The following is a 17,409-nucleotide window of genomic DNA, read 5'->3' as shown; positions in this document are numbered from 1 at the left end:
CAGTGAGATGGGAACAGAAGGCCTCTAACTGGTCTCCCACGGCCATAGTGGGTCTGCTCTCCACCTGGCACAACAGCTGGTCTTAAATACTCCGCTGAAATCACATATCTCATAGGTGTAAGCCCCTCCACCGGCTTCCCTTCACAGCCAGAACAGGAATTAGCAGGAACAGAAGCTAAGGCAGGTGGCTGAGGGCACAGTCCCTTGCGCCTCGGCCTTTCCATGCTGGGCGAGAGCAGAGGAGCGCGGCAGGTGCAGCAGAGACGGCGGCCAGAGTCAGCGCAGACGGTGCATTGGGAGAGTGCTCAGTCGCTTCCGCCGTGTCCAACTCGTTGCAACTCTATGGACCACAGGCTTCCAGGCTCCTCGGTCCACGGGCGTCTCCATGCAAGAAGATTGCCATGTCCTCCTCCAGGGGATCTTCCTGACCCAGGGGTCAAAACACACCTGTGTCTCTTTTGTCTTCTGCCTTGGCAGGCGGGTTCTTTACCACTAGTATCACCTGGGAAGCCCACAGAGACTGGCAACATTTACCAAATCCTGAACTTCTAGGGCATTCTACAAAAAAGGCAGCTCAGACAGTGGTTTTTCCGAAACTCAAACACACTGCACTTTTTTAGGCAAAACCAAATGAGCTTCTTCTTTCTTGCCTGGAGGATAATTAAACTTAGTTCTTAATCTTCTTTGTTATTGCTTGTTCATCATCTAAAATGATGCATTTTCTTACAATCATCTTTTAAAACCCTCCAAGGCATGAGAACCACTACCTTGTCTCTGGGTTATGCTGACGTTGCTTCTATAAAGACTTAATCTGTGGCAATGAGCACAAACAAATTACTGAAGGTTAAATTTAGGCTTTAAAATGAAATTAAGGATTCCTTCTGGGCTATTCTTTAATGGAAACTAATTTAGGGAGAAAAAACATCCTGATATTATGCTTAAATTAAAATTAATATGAGAATGCCCCCACACTAATTAAAACTCCCACCTTTATCACGGTGGCTTTAATTAAAGAACAACAAATGGAAATATGTAATCTAGATGGAAGGTGTAACTGTGCCAGGTAACTGACATCAAAGCCGAGAAAAATTAATTTCCATTTCAATTCATTAAATGCTTAGGCAACACTAGGCAAAGGTCATGGGGAGACCTAGTGAGTTTCCTTGCAGCCCTGATATTAAGTGTACCCCATAAAAACCACAATCCCCCCTCCCCGCAAGCTGCAATCTTCCTCATAAGGAAAGACAAACCAAGCCAAAGGACAGAATTTCAGGAGCAATTTGGAAACTCCATCATAGCATCTTTTGTTCTTTTTGGAATTCAATCTACTCCAGAGGAATTTCAAGTAAACTATTTTCACTTCTTTGCAGTGGCTGACGTTATTGAAAATTCAATTTCATTTTCAATAATATAACTCCCAGAATGGCATGGATGCTCGGTTGGACAGTCAGGAGATCTGCATTTGTCACTTGGCTCACGTGACTCAGAACCACTTCCTTGAATTCTTGGGTCTTGGTTGTTTTTTTTTCCTATGAAGGCAAAAATGCTAAAGCTTACATCCTTATAAAAGGCGGTGTATTAAGTCAGAGAAGGAGAAATATGACATCCCTTATATGTGGAATATAAAAGGAAATGATGCAAATGAACTTACAAAACAGAAACAGACTCACAGACTTAGAAAACAAACTTACAGTTGCCAAGGGGAAGGGACCGTTAGGGAGTCTGGGATGGTCATGGACACACTGCTATATTTAAAATGGAAACCAACAGGGACCTGTTATATAACACAGGGAACTCTCTGCTCAGTGTCACGTGGCGCCTGGATGGGAGGGGAGTTTAGGAGAGAATAGATACACATATATGTGTGGCCGAGTCCCTTCGCTGTTCACCTGAAACTACCACAGCATTGCTAATCAGCTATACCCCCGCACAAAATGAAAAGCAGGGGAAAAAAAAAGACAGTGTGGGGTCAGCAGAATAACAGGCTCCCCAGAGATATTCACGTCCTCCACCCTGGAACGTGTGAACATAAAACCTCAGGTGGCAGAAGAGATCAGGTGAGGGGCTGGAGATGGGGCTACTATCCTGCACCTCTGGATGGGCCTAATGTTATCACAAGGATCCTTCTAAGAGTGGGCAGGACAGCAGACCCCAGTGCCGTCACCTAACAAAGATGGAGGAGGGAGCAGAGCCAAGGACTGCAGACAGCCTCCAGAAGCTGGAAAGAGAAAACATCCTGGTCTTGAGACTCCAGAAGGAATACAGACTTGTCAGCAAAGCTGACTTGAGCCAGTGAGACCAGCTTGGGCTCCTTACTTCAGAATGGCAAAATAATAAATCTGTGCTGTTTTAAACCACCACCAACCATGTGGTCATTTGCATCAGCAGCAATAAGAAACTAATATAGATGCTCAAGGGTAACTGGACCAAAGGCAGCTTAATTACCAACGGAAAGTGGACACAGAGAACTTTTATTTTATTAACATGTGAAACACAAAATCGGACTTCGAGAAATACTGAAGAGGTAAAACAAAGTGCCGTTGACCCTGAGTCAGGCTAATCCAGAGCTTAATCAAGGTCTCCCTCATCCCTTCTGGTCCTCCCACACACTTCTCAAAACCTTGGTGATCTGAGATCCTCTGGACAACAGGGTACGGGCTGGAAAGAGAGAGAGAGGCCCCGGTGTCAGTCTTGGTCAGGTTAGCAGTCAGACTTGGAGGCAAAGAAGCAGGAAAAAGCAGACAGCTCCTGCACGCGTAACCTTTCAACACGTCCTCGTGAGACCTCGTGTGACCACCAGCAAATGCAAACCAGTCCCCAGCAGGACCACATCTCCTCCTCTTCCTCTTCCTCTTCCTTCTTTCCTCCTCAACACGTGCACAGTTGAGACTCACGTCAGGGGACGCAGCCCATCCATGGTGAGAAGCCAGATTCTGAATCAGGACCCAGGTCTGGCCTGATCACCTGCTCACTGTGTAGCTGGGGTCCAGTCCTTTCCTCCTCTCTGTACTTCCTCATTTTAAATTGGGAAAGATGATGCCAACCTCATGAGAGATAAGCTAACATGGAAAATAACAGCCAACAGCACGGCATCACATCACTGGAAGCATCTTCCACTAATGTATGGGATCTGAGCCCTAATAAAAACGATTTTAAAATAAAAATGTTCAAAATTCAAATAAAGGACTCTAGGTTGGCTGACAGGTTCTGGATTTTTCTCTATACAGTTTTCCCCGAATCTGGTATGGAAAGGCTTCCCTGATAGCTCAGTTGGTAAAGAATCCGCCTGCAATGCAGGAGATTCCAGTTCGATTCCTGGGTTGGGAAGATCCTCTGGAGAAGGGATAGGCTACCCACACCAGTATCCTTGGGCTTCCCTTGTGGCTCAGCTGGTAAAGAATCTGCCTGAACGCAGGAGACCTGGGTTCGATCCCTGGGTTGCCTGACAGTTTCTGGACTTTTTTCTACACTATTTTCCTCAAATCTGGTGTGAAAAAAACTAAGACATGAAATGTATATCAAAGGTATGGATATACATGTTTACATTCTTAATGTAACTGTTCAAAACAACACAAAGATTTCAGCAGATGCCACAAACTAAGCCTTCTCTGGCCCTCTTCCTCATATCTTTTCTTATCTCCTTTATCTACCCCCTGCTCAATGACTCCTTAAAATGAGGGACCTGAGATAATGTTCACCACCTGGGAGAAGCAGTGAACTTCTCTCCTAGAGCAACGTGGGGCCTGTTAAAGGAGCACATACTTTCTGTTAGAAGATCAGAACACGGAAGAGCTGCCCAGGCTTCATCCCCAACCCAGAATGACAACAAATGCCACCACATCCCAGTGCCTTGCACAGCGTGGGGAACACGATGAGCTTAAGAGACACTGTGAAGAAGGCAATGGAATAAACACAATAGGGAATGTGAGCCATTTATCAGGCACTTGTGACACGTCAGGCATGGTCTGGGATCTTTGAGAATAAGATCTCGTCTTTGGAAACTGATGCTCGGAGAAGCTGAGTAACTGGTCCAGGGACCACAGGGATCATAACGGGCTACAGGGCTGTGCACCCAACCCTAGACTTGTGCCAATATCCTGGGGTGACTTGAAGGAGGGCCATGAGGGTCCCAGAAAAGGACCAGCCCATCGTTACCAGGCCGTGAGCTCCGGCAACGAGCTGAGAATTTGTGACGCTGAGCACCAAGCATCTGATGCCTCTCACAACCTCTGGTTTTAGTGAACCAGCTCCTGAGCTGGCTTCATCAGGCTTTTTAAGAGGAGGAAAGGGGCAGGCCAACTGAAGCGATACAACAAGAAAATGTATATTTTGTGGGAAAATGCCTCAAATCCATATTAATGAACAAGTGACTGACAGAGAGGAATAAACAAGAGATTGATCTGCTTTCAAAACATCAGAAGTAGATAAAACACAAGCAGGGGATAAAGCATTTACACAGCACTCAGTACAAGTCTAACTGCCAGAAAAGCACTGGAGTCCAAGTGCCTCCGGCTGAGGCCCGGCTGGCACATGGCTGGCGTGCGGGTGGCACACGCTGGCACGCGGCCTGCGCCCCTAGGACCAGACGTGTGCTGGAGCCAGAGGGAACCAGCTCAGTAGCTGGCTAGGCACATCGCTGCCCAACTCAGCGATGTCACATGGGAAGCTTGAAACTGGCCCCGGTGGAAATATTCACAGCACAGAAACTGGAAAATGCTACATATCAGCGCCCCGTCCCCTGCCCCGGGGAAGCCAGCTGGTGAACATTTCCAGAACACAACGGGCAGACACCCCAGCAGCCTCCACTCCAGGGTTCGCGGAAAAGGACTCAAACTGCAGGGAAAACACCACAGTCCCTTCCTTGAGAAACCTGCCCGGAGCGGAAACCTCAGCCTTTTAGGTCCTCTTCCCACCTCCTCTACAAAAGTGCTCGGACCCCCTCCCCAAACCCCTGAGCCTGGGGCAGAACCATCCTTCTCAGCCATCGATGGCTCCCGGGTGTCACTGTTTCAACACAGCGGACGGACAAGGAGTCCCTGCTCTTGGTTTCAGGTGACTGCAACATCATTTTCAGAAAACTACGTTTATGATTTTTTTTCTTTAAGTTTTTGTATTTTTGGAAATACTTTTTAATTTATTTATTCAGAGGATAATTACTTTACAATATGTTTCTTCCATACATCGATATGAATTGGTCATAGGTATATATGTGGTTTTTTATTATGCCATTTTAGGACCTATTCCTCTATCTCAAAACAAGAAATTATGAAGTCCCAGGAAGATAATTTTTGAGGGGTTGGTAGAAGAGGAAAATAAAACCAAACAAGGATGGGGAGAATTACATGAAATTAATCAAAAGAAAATGAGAAAAGTCCCAGTGAGTGATCCCCAACAACTCAGCATTATGATCCTTTTTATTCAGCCCCATCTTCTTCCTCTTTCCTTCCCTCCCTCAGACGCAAGGTCAGCAAGAGCTGTGCGCTCTTGAGGGCTCTGAGCTGCACTAATCCTCAACCAACTCTCAGATTTCAGAGGCAGTTCTCCTGCCAAGACACAGAGGCACGGTGTCTCCTATGAGCCAAAACACATTCCATTGCTTCCTTCCAGGTGAGTCTCTTGATGGGGGCATAGCAAAAATAAATAAACACACACATGAAGGCCAAAAATAGCCCTTCAAAATTAGAAAACCCAGACCCTGTCAGGGAATGCCAACTGATTATAGAGCAAGTTAGAAAGTTAACTTACGGCATGAAGAAAACATAGGGCATGAAACAACTTGACCTCAGCACATTTTGCGCAAGGCAGTGATGCAAGTCTGGAAGCAGGGAACTATGACAGAGGCATCAATCAGATCCCCACACCTGTCCCAATGACCAAGTAAATGTCTATTTCCCGCCAGTCCAGCCTAAGAGTGTGAAGGATGTTGAAATCAATCACTAGCCCTGTACTCCAGTTATTTACTGTGACTCGAAGGCAACCCAGGAGAAGGGGAAGACAGAGGATGAGATGGTTGAATGGCATCACCAGCTTGATGGACATGAGTTTGAGTAAGCTCTGGGAGTTGGTGATGGACAGAGAAGCCTGGCGTGCTGCAGTCCATGGCGTCAAAAAGAGTCGGACATGACTGAGTGACAACTGAACTGAAGGCAATCCACCCTCTCTTCTGTGATTCCTGGACAGCAGGGTCAAAAATGATACACCAGCTCTAGAAGCCTTGGCATAGTTTCAGAAAAAAAAAATACAAAAGAAAGGCTTGCAAATGTACTGAGTGCCAGACACTCAAGTGTTCTCGTTTCATCCTCTTGGAATCCTGTGTGATGGCAGCTGTGAGCTCTAGGTGAGGTTCGGGGCCGCCGGTGGAGGGTGGGTAACTTGCCCAAATGGCAACGCACTGGCCTGCCCTCCAACTCCTAGAAACTGTCTTCAATACCAACACGAGGCACACGCTCCCGTTATCCCAGATGGATGACTTAAAATTACCCGAGAGTTTTCTGCTGCTCGTCTACTTCTGTGTGTCAGCCCTGTCACCGGAAGTGCTGAAGGACACAGTCAATTCATTTGTTTTACATTAGGACGCCAATCGTGGTGGTTCACGCACCAGGGATGGGGTTGGGGGTAGGGGACAGGTTTCTAAAATGGTCTTCCGCTTCAAAGAGTCACAGGATCCAGGGAAGAGCAACCACTGACACACCGCACTCTGCAATCACTTTTCAGCTGAATTACCGGAGCACAGAAGTAAATACAACAGCGTCTCTATGCAGCAACAGCATGTGAGCTAAACCCTCGCCAATGGAAATGTGACCATGTATTGAAAAACCCCCAAACTTTTCAAAGATATTAGAGTTTTCATTCATTCTTCTTTTCAGGAGGAATATGCAATTTGAGCACTCAAATATTTTTGGATAAAGAACCCCACCCATAAATGGGCTTAATATAGTGCTATTCATAATTGCAATAAAAGAAAAATCTAGAAACCCTACAATGTTCAACAACAGGAGTATGGTTAAATATAGTAGAGTGGGACTTTCCTAGTAGTCTGGTGGTAAAGAATCTACCTTCCAATGCAGGGGACAGGGATTCCATCCCTGATCGGGGAAACTAAGATCACACATGACTTGCGGCAGCTAAGCCCGTGTGCCCAACTACTGAGCCTGTATGCTGCAACTAAGATGCAACGCAGCCAAAAAGGCAAAGTAAATAAAAATTTAAAATAAATAAAGTGGGGTGCTCCCATTTCATGCTATACTGCAAAAATCCCTTAGAAGTTAAAGCAGGAAGACAGTGTAGCAAAGGAAAACAAACTGTGTGTGTTAATCAACGTTAAGTGAAGAAAGTTAGACACAAACATTCATTTGTTCAAAATGTGTGCATGGACTAAGGACAGAAGGCCGTACAGTTGACCCTTCGAACCTCCAAGTTCCTTATCCTATGTGGGGCTGAAAATGCAGACACCAACTGTTCTCTGCCATTTTACACAAGTGACTTGAGCATCCTCAGACTGTGGTATCCATGAGGGTCCTGGAATTGATCCCCTGCCGACCGAGGGATGACTATACCAATGAATGAACTTTATGGGAAGGGTGGTAAAATGTGTGGGTAAGTGATCACTTTTTTTGTTTAAGATTTCCATCAAAAGTGAAAGCATTAGTTGCTCAGTGTGTCCATGCTCTGTCCATGGAATTCTCCAGGCAAGAATATTGGAGTGGGTTGCCATTCCCTTCTCCAGGGGATCTTCCTGACCCAGGGACTGAAACCAGGTCTCCCACAATGTAGGCAGATTCTTTACTGTCTGAGCCACCGGGGAAGCCCTAAGGTTTCCATTAAGCTTGCTGTAATATGGTCCTGGCCGCAAGTAACACTGACAGTCACAGGGAGGAGGAGGAAGCGAACAGTGACGACCAGGCATGTGGGGGTCGTGCTGAGGGAGGTCGCAGAGCTGCCCCGGGGGGCCTGGCCAGGCACAAGGGCGCAGCCGCTTGCCTACCTTGCTGGATGAGTGCGTCGGCCGCCAGCTCCCCGGTGCCCACGTTGCTGTACTCCTCGTTGGGGTGCTTCCGGTTGTAGTGCCGCTTCAGGGAGCCCGAGATGTTGCACGAGTAATGGCAGTGGGCGCAGCGGAAAGGCTGAGGGGACAAGGAGGGGGGTTAGGGCCAGGCCAGCCCCTGCGCCATCAGCCTCCACGGGAAGGAAGAGGGTCCCCCACACACACACCCCACTCCTCCTCCAGGACTCCCCTATCCTTGGAGCACCCACCTCCTGGAAGGCCTGCAAGGAGCAGACCATCCCTCGTGAAATGCTCCAGAAAAAGACACAAACCTGGGGTGGCTGAGTCCTGCCTCTACAGGGAACCCCCCAAGTGACGGGGCAGAAGTCCCCAGAGCAGGAGGCGACTCTGTCAAATGAGGCTGCTTTCATATTTTTATCTGTTGTTCATTCCAGAGTTTATATTTTTTGTTCAAGAAGAAAATCACAAAAAATCCAACACAGGAATCTATCACTTTTTTTTTTCAAGTGAATGCTATTGAAGTAGCCCTCCTTACCATTAATTCTGACGTACTTGCCTATCTCCATATAAGCAAGTTCTGTGAAATTAGTTTTGGAACATTAGCATTTGCACAGAAATCAAAAAGAACAACCAAAAAATGCTCTCCTCCCAGTGCTGGGTGGTCAGTGGCCACAGAGGCAGGAAGGGGCAATTAAAATGAGAAATGGTCCTACGAACCTAACTTCAGGCTCAAGAGTCAATTCCATCCTTCTTAGAGCAAAGCAGATAAACTGCCTCATAAGAGTTTCAACTCCATGTATTTCCCCACACCTGTTCCTTGGTGGAAATGCTAATGAAAAGAACTCCCAAATCGTTTGAGTAGATAGGTCAAAAAATGGACAGGTGAGTCCAAAACAGAAGTCAAGTTTCTGAGCTACTGATTTCTACAAAAATCTTCAATTCTTAATCAGAAGGGACACTTTCAAAGACTGGTTGTGACCAAACCTCCCTCCGTGATGAGACAGCCTTCTTTCATCTCTGATGTCTGTGATCTCAGCCGTTGTTACAGGCACCGAGGTCAGCCCCCTGGCCCCCTGTACTACCGAATGGCTCCAGGGTTTAGAAGGACAAACCTTTCCATCTATTCCATTCTCTGGTACCATCATCACCTTTCACAGGAATTTAATCACTACCTAACATCTTCTTGGGACCCTCTCTCCCTAAATGATATGGGTGAGCCGCATCTGGGCTTTTCACGCAGAACAAGCCTGAACTTGTGGGATGTTGCCACATTTCAGCAAGGACTTCTGCTGGGGTAGTCACTGCAGGGCAGGAGACACAGGCAAAGTGGAGCCTGGGTAATGCCCCATAGCCACTGCCAGGCATACGGTCTGACTGCACCATGAACAGGGCACCTCTTGGGATTCCATTTATGAAGCATATATTGTATTTACTGACATCCTGCTATGAGTCAGACCTTGTTCTCACATGGGGACATGGTGACAAATGAGAGACTTCTGATTCCCTGAATGCACACGAGTTTTTGGACTTAAATATCAACTGCAAAGATTAAATGCTATCTAGGCAAACTAAATCACAACACTTGTTTCCTAAGTCAGATACTTGCAGATAGCAAATGACGCTACATCTCAAAGGAAAGTTATTTATTGAGAGCTTTCGGGCCAGCATCCAGCTAAGAGTTATGAGGAAAATATATGCAGGCTGCAGCCCTGTAGTGCATGTGAGACTAAACGACAAAAAAGAAAGTGGATCAAAAACAAGGCAGGAAGCTGCCATCATGCCTACAACATGGTGTTACAGTGCATTTGTGAAGTAGCGTGACCTAACATAATTTATGACTATTTTAGCTCGCCTTTACTTACAGCTACCATATGCCAGAGAGTTCTAAGTCTTGCATGGATTAATTCCCGCAAATCTCACAACAACCTCCTGCAGTAGGTACAACTGCTGTTCCCATTTCACAGATAAAAAATACTGAAATGCAAAAGGGTTAGGGAATGTGCCCAAAGCTTCACAATCTCCCAGCCCTACCATTTTTCTGCGCTGGATTTTGGGCCCCTGGTCCAGCCAGCAAAGAAGAGATGATCTGACTTCCCACCTATCTTCCCTGGGAGGGGCATGGTTTGGTTTGCACGCATTTCCTGGACACAAGGCAGCCCACCTCTAACTGTCAACTTGGACAAACAGGGACTGCCAAGGTAAGAGGGAGGAATACAAGCCGTTCCCGGAGGGCTGCGACGAGGGGGGGGGGGGGGGGGGCTGGGAAGAGGGTGGAAGGCGGCCAGGTCACAGGGGGATGCGCCGCATTAGGAAACTGACTCAGGATGGGGTTCCCGGTGGGTATCAGGCAGGGGGTGACGTGCCAACTTCAGAGTTTTCACTCTGGGAATGAATGGAGAGTGGATTATTTGAAAGGAACAAGACTGGAGGCAAGGAACCACGCATCCAGCTGCTGCCATGGTGAAAATGAGACCTAGAGGCCTAAAATGAGAGAGTGGAATGGAAAAACCACAACTAAAATTAAAACTCTGGATGAAATGTTTCTTAAAATGACATTAAATGTAACAACTTTAAGAGACATTATATGGAGGGGGGTGGTGGTGAGGGGATAGGGAAGCCACAGCGTGAGAGACTGTATTTATAACATGTAACCCAAAAAGTGATCCCCACCCCAGATACATGAAGGATTCCTGAAAACAAACAAGAAAGCAAAACCACTCAATAGAAAAAAAATGGGGAAATATTTGAGCAGTATTAAAAAAAAAGAAAAAGGAAAGAGAAATAAATCTAAATGGCCAGAAAAATTTATGGAAAAGGGCCCAATTCCATTAACCATTATGAAAATGAAAATAAAGCCACACGGAGAGGCCAGCGCAGGCCCAGCAGGCTGGCCATCCTGCATGTTCCCCTGTCCCTGCCCCAACACGGAGCAGCAGAGAATCCAGGTCGGGCACCCCTGCTGCTGGCATAAACAGGCACAACCACTGTGGAAAGTGGCTGGACTTCGCCTTGTAAAGCTGAAGATGTACCCACGGCCCTGCCAAGTGCTCGCCAGGGGCGTCCACCCTGGAGGTTCTCGTGGACGGGCACACCAGGACACGTGCACAGACAGTGCACAGCAGCAGAGCTGGTGACGATGACACAATAGAAAGAGCCCCACCGTCCCCCTACAACTGAGGGGATGAACTGAGCGGATGAACATTCCTGCGAGGGCTGCGCGGCACACGCTATTTCACACTGGGGAGTATGAACCAGGACTTCCCTGGTGGTCTAGTGGCTAAGCGCCGAGCCCCCAATGCAGGAAGCCTGGGTGTGATTCCTGGTCAGATACTGCGTGCCATAGCTAAGACCCCAGTGCAGCCAAATAAAAAAATAATGTTTAAAAGAAGAAAAAAAATGACAGAACCATCAGTTTAAAAAGAAAAAAATGGATGGAGGAGGATGACATGCAGTCTCACCAGCATACCATTTGGTAAAAAAGCCCAGTTCATAACAAAGAATAAAATAAATTCCACATATAAATCCATATATCTAGATATAGATATATATCTAGATGTGGATTTACGTGTGTGTGTGTGCTCACTTACTCGTGTCCCACTCTGCGACCCCATGGACTGTAGCCCACCCGGTTCCTCTGTCCATGGATTCTCCAGGCAAGAATATCGGAGTGAGTTGCTATGCCTTCCTCCAGGGGATCCTCTCAACCCAGGGATCGAACCCTGGTGTCCCGCATTGCAGGTGCATTCTTTGCCGTCTGAGCCACCAGGGAAGCCCTTATATATATATAAATCCATATATATGTAAATCCATAAATAGATACATATCCAGATCTAGATATATGGATAATATAAAGTTCAAAAGCATACAGTGTTGCTAAATTAGTCTACGTAGGGATGTATACGCCAACGGTAGAACCACTAAGAAAACCAGAAAGTAATTTTCAGGTTAACAGTCACACCTCGGGTAGAGAAGGGGGTGGGCCCATGAAGGAGGTCTGAGGACAGGCAACGGTCCATCTCCGGGCAGTGGGACATGCGTGTTCACATCACAATTATTCATCCCCCCCACATACTCGTGTGTACATCTGACATTCTGGATGTACATTCTATCTCACAACAACAGAAGTAAAAAGAAATGGGTGATCAAATGGAATGATATATGACCAAAAAAACTCTCTTCACAAGGGTTTTGATGATTACACATAACTTAGATAAAATGCCTTGAATGGCATAGCACCCAGTGAGCAGCATTATTAATATTAATAACAGCACAGCAGCAATGGCATTTATCCCCTGACATATAAAGCAATTTTTACCTTTATTTTCTTTCACCAGTGTCATGGAAATTATGCTGACACTAGACCGAGGTTCTTACACATCTGCCCTTCAGCATGTCTGAAAACGTTCGAAAAGAAGACTGCAGTTGGGAGCTCTCTCTAAAAGACTTGGTGACAGGTCCGGAGGAAATATGAACTATCACAGTAGCATCACCAAACCTGACTCAAGCTACACGGTGGAGAGATGTCCTGGATTATGCGAGTGCTGCCCTAGGGCTTGGACTGTAGGACACCTCTAAGATTTACGGCCGTAAATCTGCAGCAAAGAAACCCAGCAGGAAGATGAGATTTTTCTTTCATGAATGTCTGAGGGGGACACCAATTTTCTAAAATGCAAGCTAGCACCAAGTCAGGCTGAGGAGCATGAAGCTGGGCTGGGCTGGGGGCCCTCAGCCACTCGTGCGCGGACCGCAAGGCCCGTGCAGACAAGCCCCGCGTTAGCAACAATCTCAACCGGGGCATGGATTAAACAGGTGATTTCTGCAGCTTTCCCTATTATGATGTATTTTTAGTTTTGCAAATGACTTTCTGTTTTCAGTTACAGAACCAGAAAGATAGTGCTGTTTTCATAGGAGTATCTCCAGCCTGGAAAGTTCTGGTAAAACAAGCTGCTCATTTTGCTTCCCCAGCCTCGCTATCCCCGCACCACCATGGGGACCTTTCACTGCACAGCCCCCCATCTGCATGGCCCATGGAGCTCCCCGCCACCTCCAAAACTGCGGGTCAGATGGTAGGCAACATTGCCACACTGAAGTCCCCCATGCCTACATTTCCACCAGTTTCCAAGGAACGCACCAGAAAAAGATTGCACACATTCCCTTTGACAGGAATCTCCACTGAGACACCTCCTGAAAGAAACACAACGATGAAGCGGGGCTTACTGTGCCTGCCGTGAAAAAACACCAAGCTTCTAGACATTAAATCTGCACTTTGCTGAGAACAGCTCCTGCCGGGCCACGTGGGGCCTCCTGACTCATGCCATGTCTGGCTCACAGCCAGGGGTCACAGTGCTGGGTGAATCTAGAGACCCCGGGACCTTGGGAGCATGCTTGGTTACATGCGCTTTTTCTCACTTTCACCTCACTGCCCCTCACTGCTACGAGGGAAGGAAGTACTGAGGGTTCAAAGCCATGCAGGGAACTGAGGGCAGGGTGAAGAACAGGCAGGGCCCAGCAAGGACGAGCCGCTGAACTCCGTGCCCTTGTGGCTACAAGCCTTGCTAGGAGCCCAGAAGCCCGCCTCCACCTTGATGGCTTCCGTGATTAGCCTTTGTCACTGCAGTTCTATAGAATCGATTCGTTTACTCATTTGCTCACTCTACAGATGATAATTAAGTGTTGCCTCCATGCTGAGTCTAGAACAAAAACTAGAACACAGTGCCTCACAGATGAAACATTCTAACATAAACAAGGAACCACACCATCTGCCAGGTACTGTAAGGCTTGGAGAACCGCACTCTGAAAGGAACACTCAGGGACAGCCTCTAGTGGACTGACAAAGTTTATTATCCAGCTGCGCAGTTTCATGGTCTCAGGGAACAGAGCATAAAGCAGACTTGCACGTAGCCTTTCTTGATAAACATCAAAGCATTTAAGCATAAAATACAGTTCCCACCGCCCAAGACATAACATAGCCTTGGCGAAACACTAAAGGGAGTCTTATCATGAAACAACAGTCCTTGCTCCAAGAAACAGGTGGTCAAAAGGAAGTCTTTGAACGCCTCAAGGCCAGGCCTATTGACCCTTCATCATCCGTTCCCAGCCTCAGGCACTGAATGAATGCTCATAATGCTCCGTTATGCTCGTTCCAGCTCCCAACCTTCGTCATGAGTGGAGCAAATACATTTTCAGTATTTGCTCAAAGCCTTCCAGCTCCTCCATAGGTACCATCAGACATCATGGAAAAAATTAAAAGCCTGGACTTTGGCAGATGCTCAGGATGAGGTCCTGAGCTAGGAGACTGTAATGCTTCACAGATTTTCAGAGCACGTCCTCACAGCCTGCTCCCTTTCAGCAGAGCCACGTGCAGGCCCCTCACCCTGTAGCAAGAGAAACACACCCTGGCCAGGTCAATCGCCAAAGAGTACGTCTGCACCAGTCTGGGGAGTGAGCCACTCAAAAAGAAAAACATGCATGTGGTGATGCTGAGAAGGGACATTCCTAGAGAGTATTTGTATCCAGAATCCTGGCTCTCTCGCCTCCTCCTCAGCCTGAGTTCAGAGACAGATGTGAACTACACAGCTGCAGAACCAAGCGCAGGGACTGGTACACTAACCCCCAACCCAACACACACACAAAGAGCCTAAGGATGCACAGACGGCCACAGGGGACAGACAAGGAAAAAAGGGGCACAGAGGCAGAGGCAAAGAGATACACTCCAGAAAGGAAAGGACCTGCATCCCAAGGAGGGCTGGGGACAAGTGGACATCCATGGACTCACATTCCTGACGGTCAACCCTTAAAGAGTTTTGTGCCAGAAATTCCGACAGTCCAGAGGTTGGGCTTCCCGGGTGGCACTAGTGGTAAAGAACCCGCCTGCCAATGCAGGAGACATAAGAGATGTGGGTTCGATCCTTGGGTCGGGAAGATCCCCGGAGGAGGGCACAGCAACCCACTCCATTATTCTTGCCTGGAGAATGCCGTGGACAGAGGACTGCAGCCTGGTGGGACACAGTCTATAGCACTGCAAAGAGTTAGACATGACTGAAGCTACTTGGCACGCATGCACGGCAGTGGTTAAGACTCTGTGCTTCTACTGCAGGAGGGTTCAATCCCTGGTGGGGGAACTAGATCCCAGATGCTACATGGTGTAGCCAAAAAAGTTTTTTCATTAAAAAAAAAAAAAAGAGGTTTGTGCCAAAGCCTTTGAAGGGATGCTGCCGATGTGAATGAGAGCACCACCCCCTTCTCCTTGTCCCACCTGCCACACCATGCCCTGCAGCCTGAGCCCTCAGTCAAAGCTGCCCATCTATGCAGAAGAGAAGAGAACTGTGATTTTTTTTCGGGGGGCGGGGGCAGGGGGCTTGTCTTTTGAGGATTGTAAACCTGAGAGCACAAGGCTGGGACTTCATTCCTGGGCCAACCACAACAGGGAAACAAAACCAAGCCCGGGACCAAGGATCCAGGGAGAAAAAAGCCAGGTTTCACACAATTCACCAAGCACAAAGCCACCTCTGCTGTAAAATCTGCCCTGAGACAAATTAAACAATTTAAAAGAATAAATGTTTTAAAGCCATGGGGTACCACAAGCTCCAAAATGGCTTTACATTGAGGCAATTATCTCATCACGATAAATAACAGTAAATCAATCCATACTAATTGCTTTCCATGAAAGAGCTTAGAAGACTCTTCAGCGTTCTCCAATTATTGATTTTTTTGGTAATCACTTATGCTGTCAAAATGCAATATTTCCCGAGAATGTACTGCATACTGTTAGACAGACAGGATTTTAATTTAACATAAAACAATCCAATTTCCCTTTTTTATCCCCCCCAAAGTGTTTTTAAAAATCTAAAATACAAGGAAGCTGAAGATAGTGCAACAGGTTTTGAGGAGATGTTTCAGCTCAAAATAAATAAATGGCCCCCTCTGACCCTCTGCTCCCCACCATGACCCTTCCTCCTCCACACACACACACACACACACACACTTAAAGGAAAAAAGGGAAACAATCTCAGATTCTTCACTTTTGTGGAAATTAAGAACTAAAAAGCAAAATAAAAACTACTAACGACAATCCTCCACTTGACTTCTTACTCTCTTTGTACCACAGTTCAGTAATTTCCACTGAACTTGGGAAATGCTAGGGCTGCTAAGTTTACACTCAGTCAGCATTTTACATAAAGATTTTGTTGGAGTTTTGATGGATAAACATCCAACTGCAGGCTTACACAATCAAAGCAGTGAGGGGTAAAGAGGTCAAGGGGGTCAAAATGTCCCTCCACTTGGCTTGAGAGTAAAGAAAGTGGAGGGTGGGGGACGAGGGTAGCTCTGTCTACGAAGATACAGCTCAACATCCCAGCTCCACTATTCACCAACTGTTATTTCTGAGTATATTACTTAACAGGGCTCTGGGCCTGTTTCCTCATCTGTAAAACGGGAAGATTAATACCTACATCATAGCATCTTTGAAGGCAAAATAAGGTAAATACTGACACACCTGTTGTAATGCCCAGCAGATGGCTATTATAAAAGGGATCAGTCCATCTGTCTTTTTTTTCTGATACAAGATACTTGAACATTCAACACTGTGGTGAAAGCTTATTTTTTTTTTTTTTTGTATTTATTTATTTGGCGCACCACGCCTTAGTTGCAGCGTGCGGAATCTAGTTTTCCGACCAGGGACCGAACCCAGGCCACCTGCATTAGGAGCTCAGAGTGTTAGCCACTGGGCCACCACTTCCCTGTGGCCAAAGTTTCTGGTGGAAGCACGAAACCACCTCCTGGGTAACAGATGTTGTAGCAGAAATAAAGCCATGATGCTTGCTACAAGCAACACCAGGTGACTCAGCATGCTGGGGGATACTGAGGATCTCAGACTGAGGATTAACTTGAATTGTTTACGAATGCGTGGTTCTCAACACTCTGCTTCTTTGAGATCATTTCTGTACTTACACTTCCTTGTTTGCTAAGTTTAGACTGGAAGCTGAGAGTGATTTAGTTACACAACCACATCCTGGCTGACTTTGTCCAAATAGCCCCTCTGCGCCGTTCAGCATCTAAGCCCCTTACCCATTCCATGAGCTCAGCTGTCTGGCATCTTCTATATAGTATACTTGACTCAGCTTCCCATGGACACATTGTGAACGAACACCTCTGGGACCAAGTTCATTGTCAGAAATACAACAAGGGATTACACGAATTCCCTTTGATTTGTGAACATCGGTCAACCATAACTTTTCAGTTGCTATAGGTTTCAACAGCTATAGATTTTATATGATAACATAATACTCTATTAACTCAATTACAACATAGCTTCTTAAAAAATGACAGAATTGGAATAGTTAGCTGCTCTTTGGGGTTCCCACAGAGCTTAGCGCATAACTGTCTCGCAGCAGATAATGTACTTG

At 46.7% G+C, this 17,409-nt stretch overlaps 1 protein-coding gene across 2 annotated transcripts in view; it reads right to left on the bottom strand.

The window, feature by feature from the left end:
- Positions 1 to 17,409, bottom strand: part of ZFAT (zinc finger and AT-hook domain containing) — a 156,584-nt gene that overhangs the window by 29,616 nt on the left and 109,559 nt on the right. For both annotated transcript variants that reach the window (XM_027972875.3, XM_042254054.2), the window contains one exon: positions 7,985 to 8,123. In XM_027972875.3, the coding sequence (XP_027828676.2) occupies positions 7,985 to 8,123 (139 nt within the window). The remainder of the gene's footprint in view (positions 1 to 7,984; positions 8,124 to 17,409) is intronic.

Source organism: Ovis aries, chromosome 9, assembly GCF_016772045.2.
Source record: "Ovis aries strain OAR_USU_Benz2616 breed Rambouillet chromosome 9, ARS-UI_Ramb_v3.0, whole genome shotgun sequence".
Classification (NCBI taxonomy): domain Eukaryota; kingdom Metazoa; phylum Chordata; class Mammalia; order Artiodactyla; family Bovidae; genus Ovis; species Ovis aries.
This window is presented reverse-complemented; position numbering and strand designations above follow the sequence as displayed.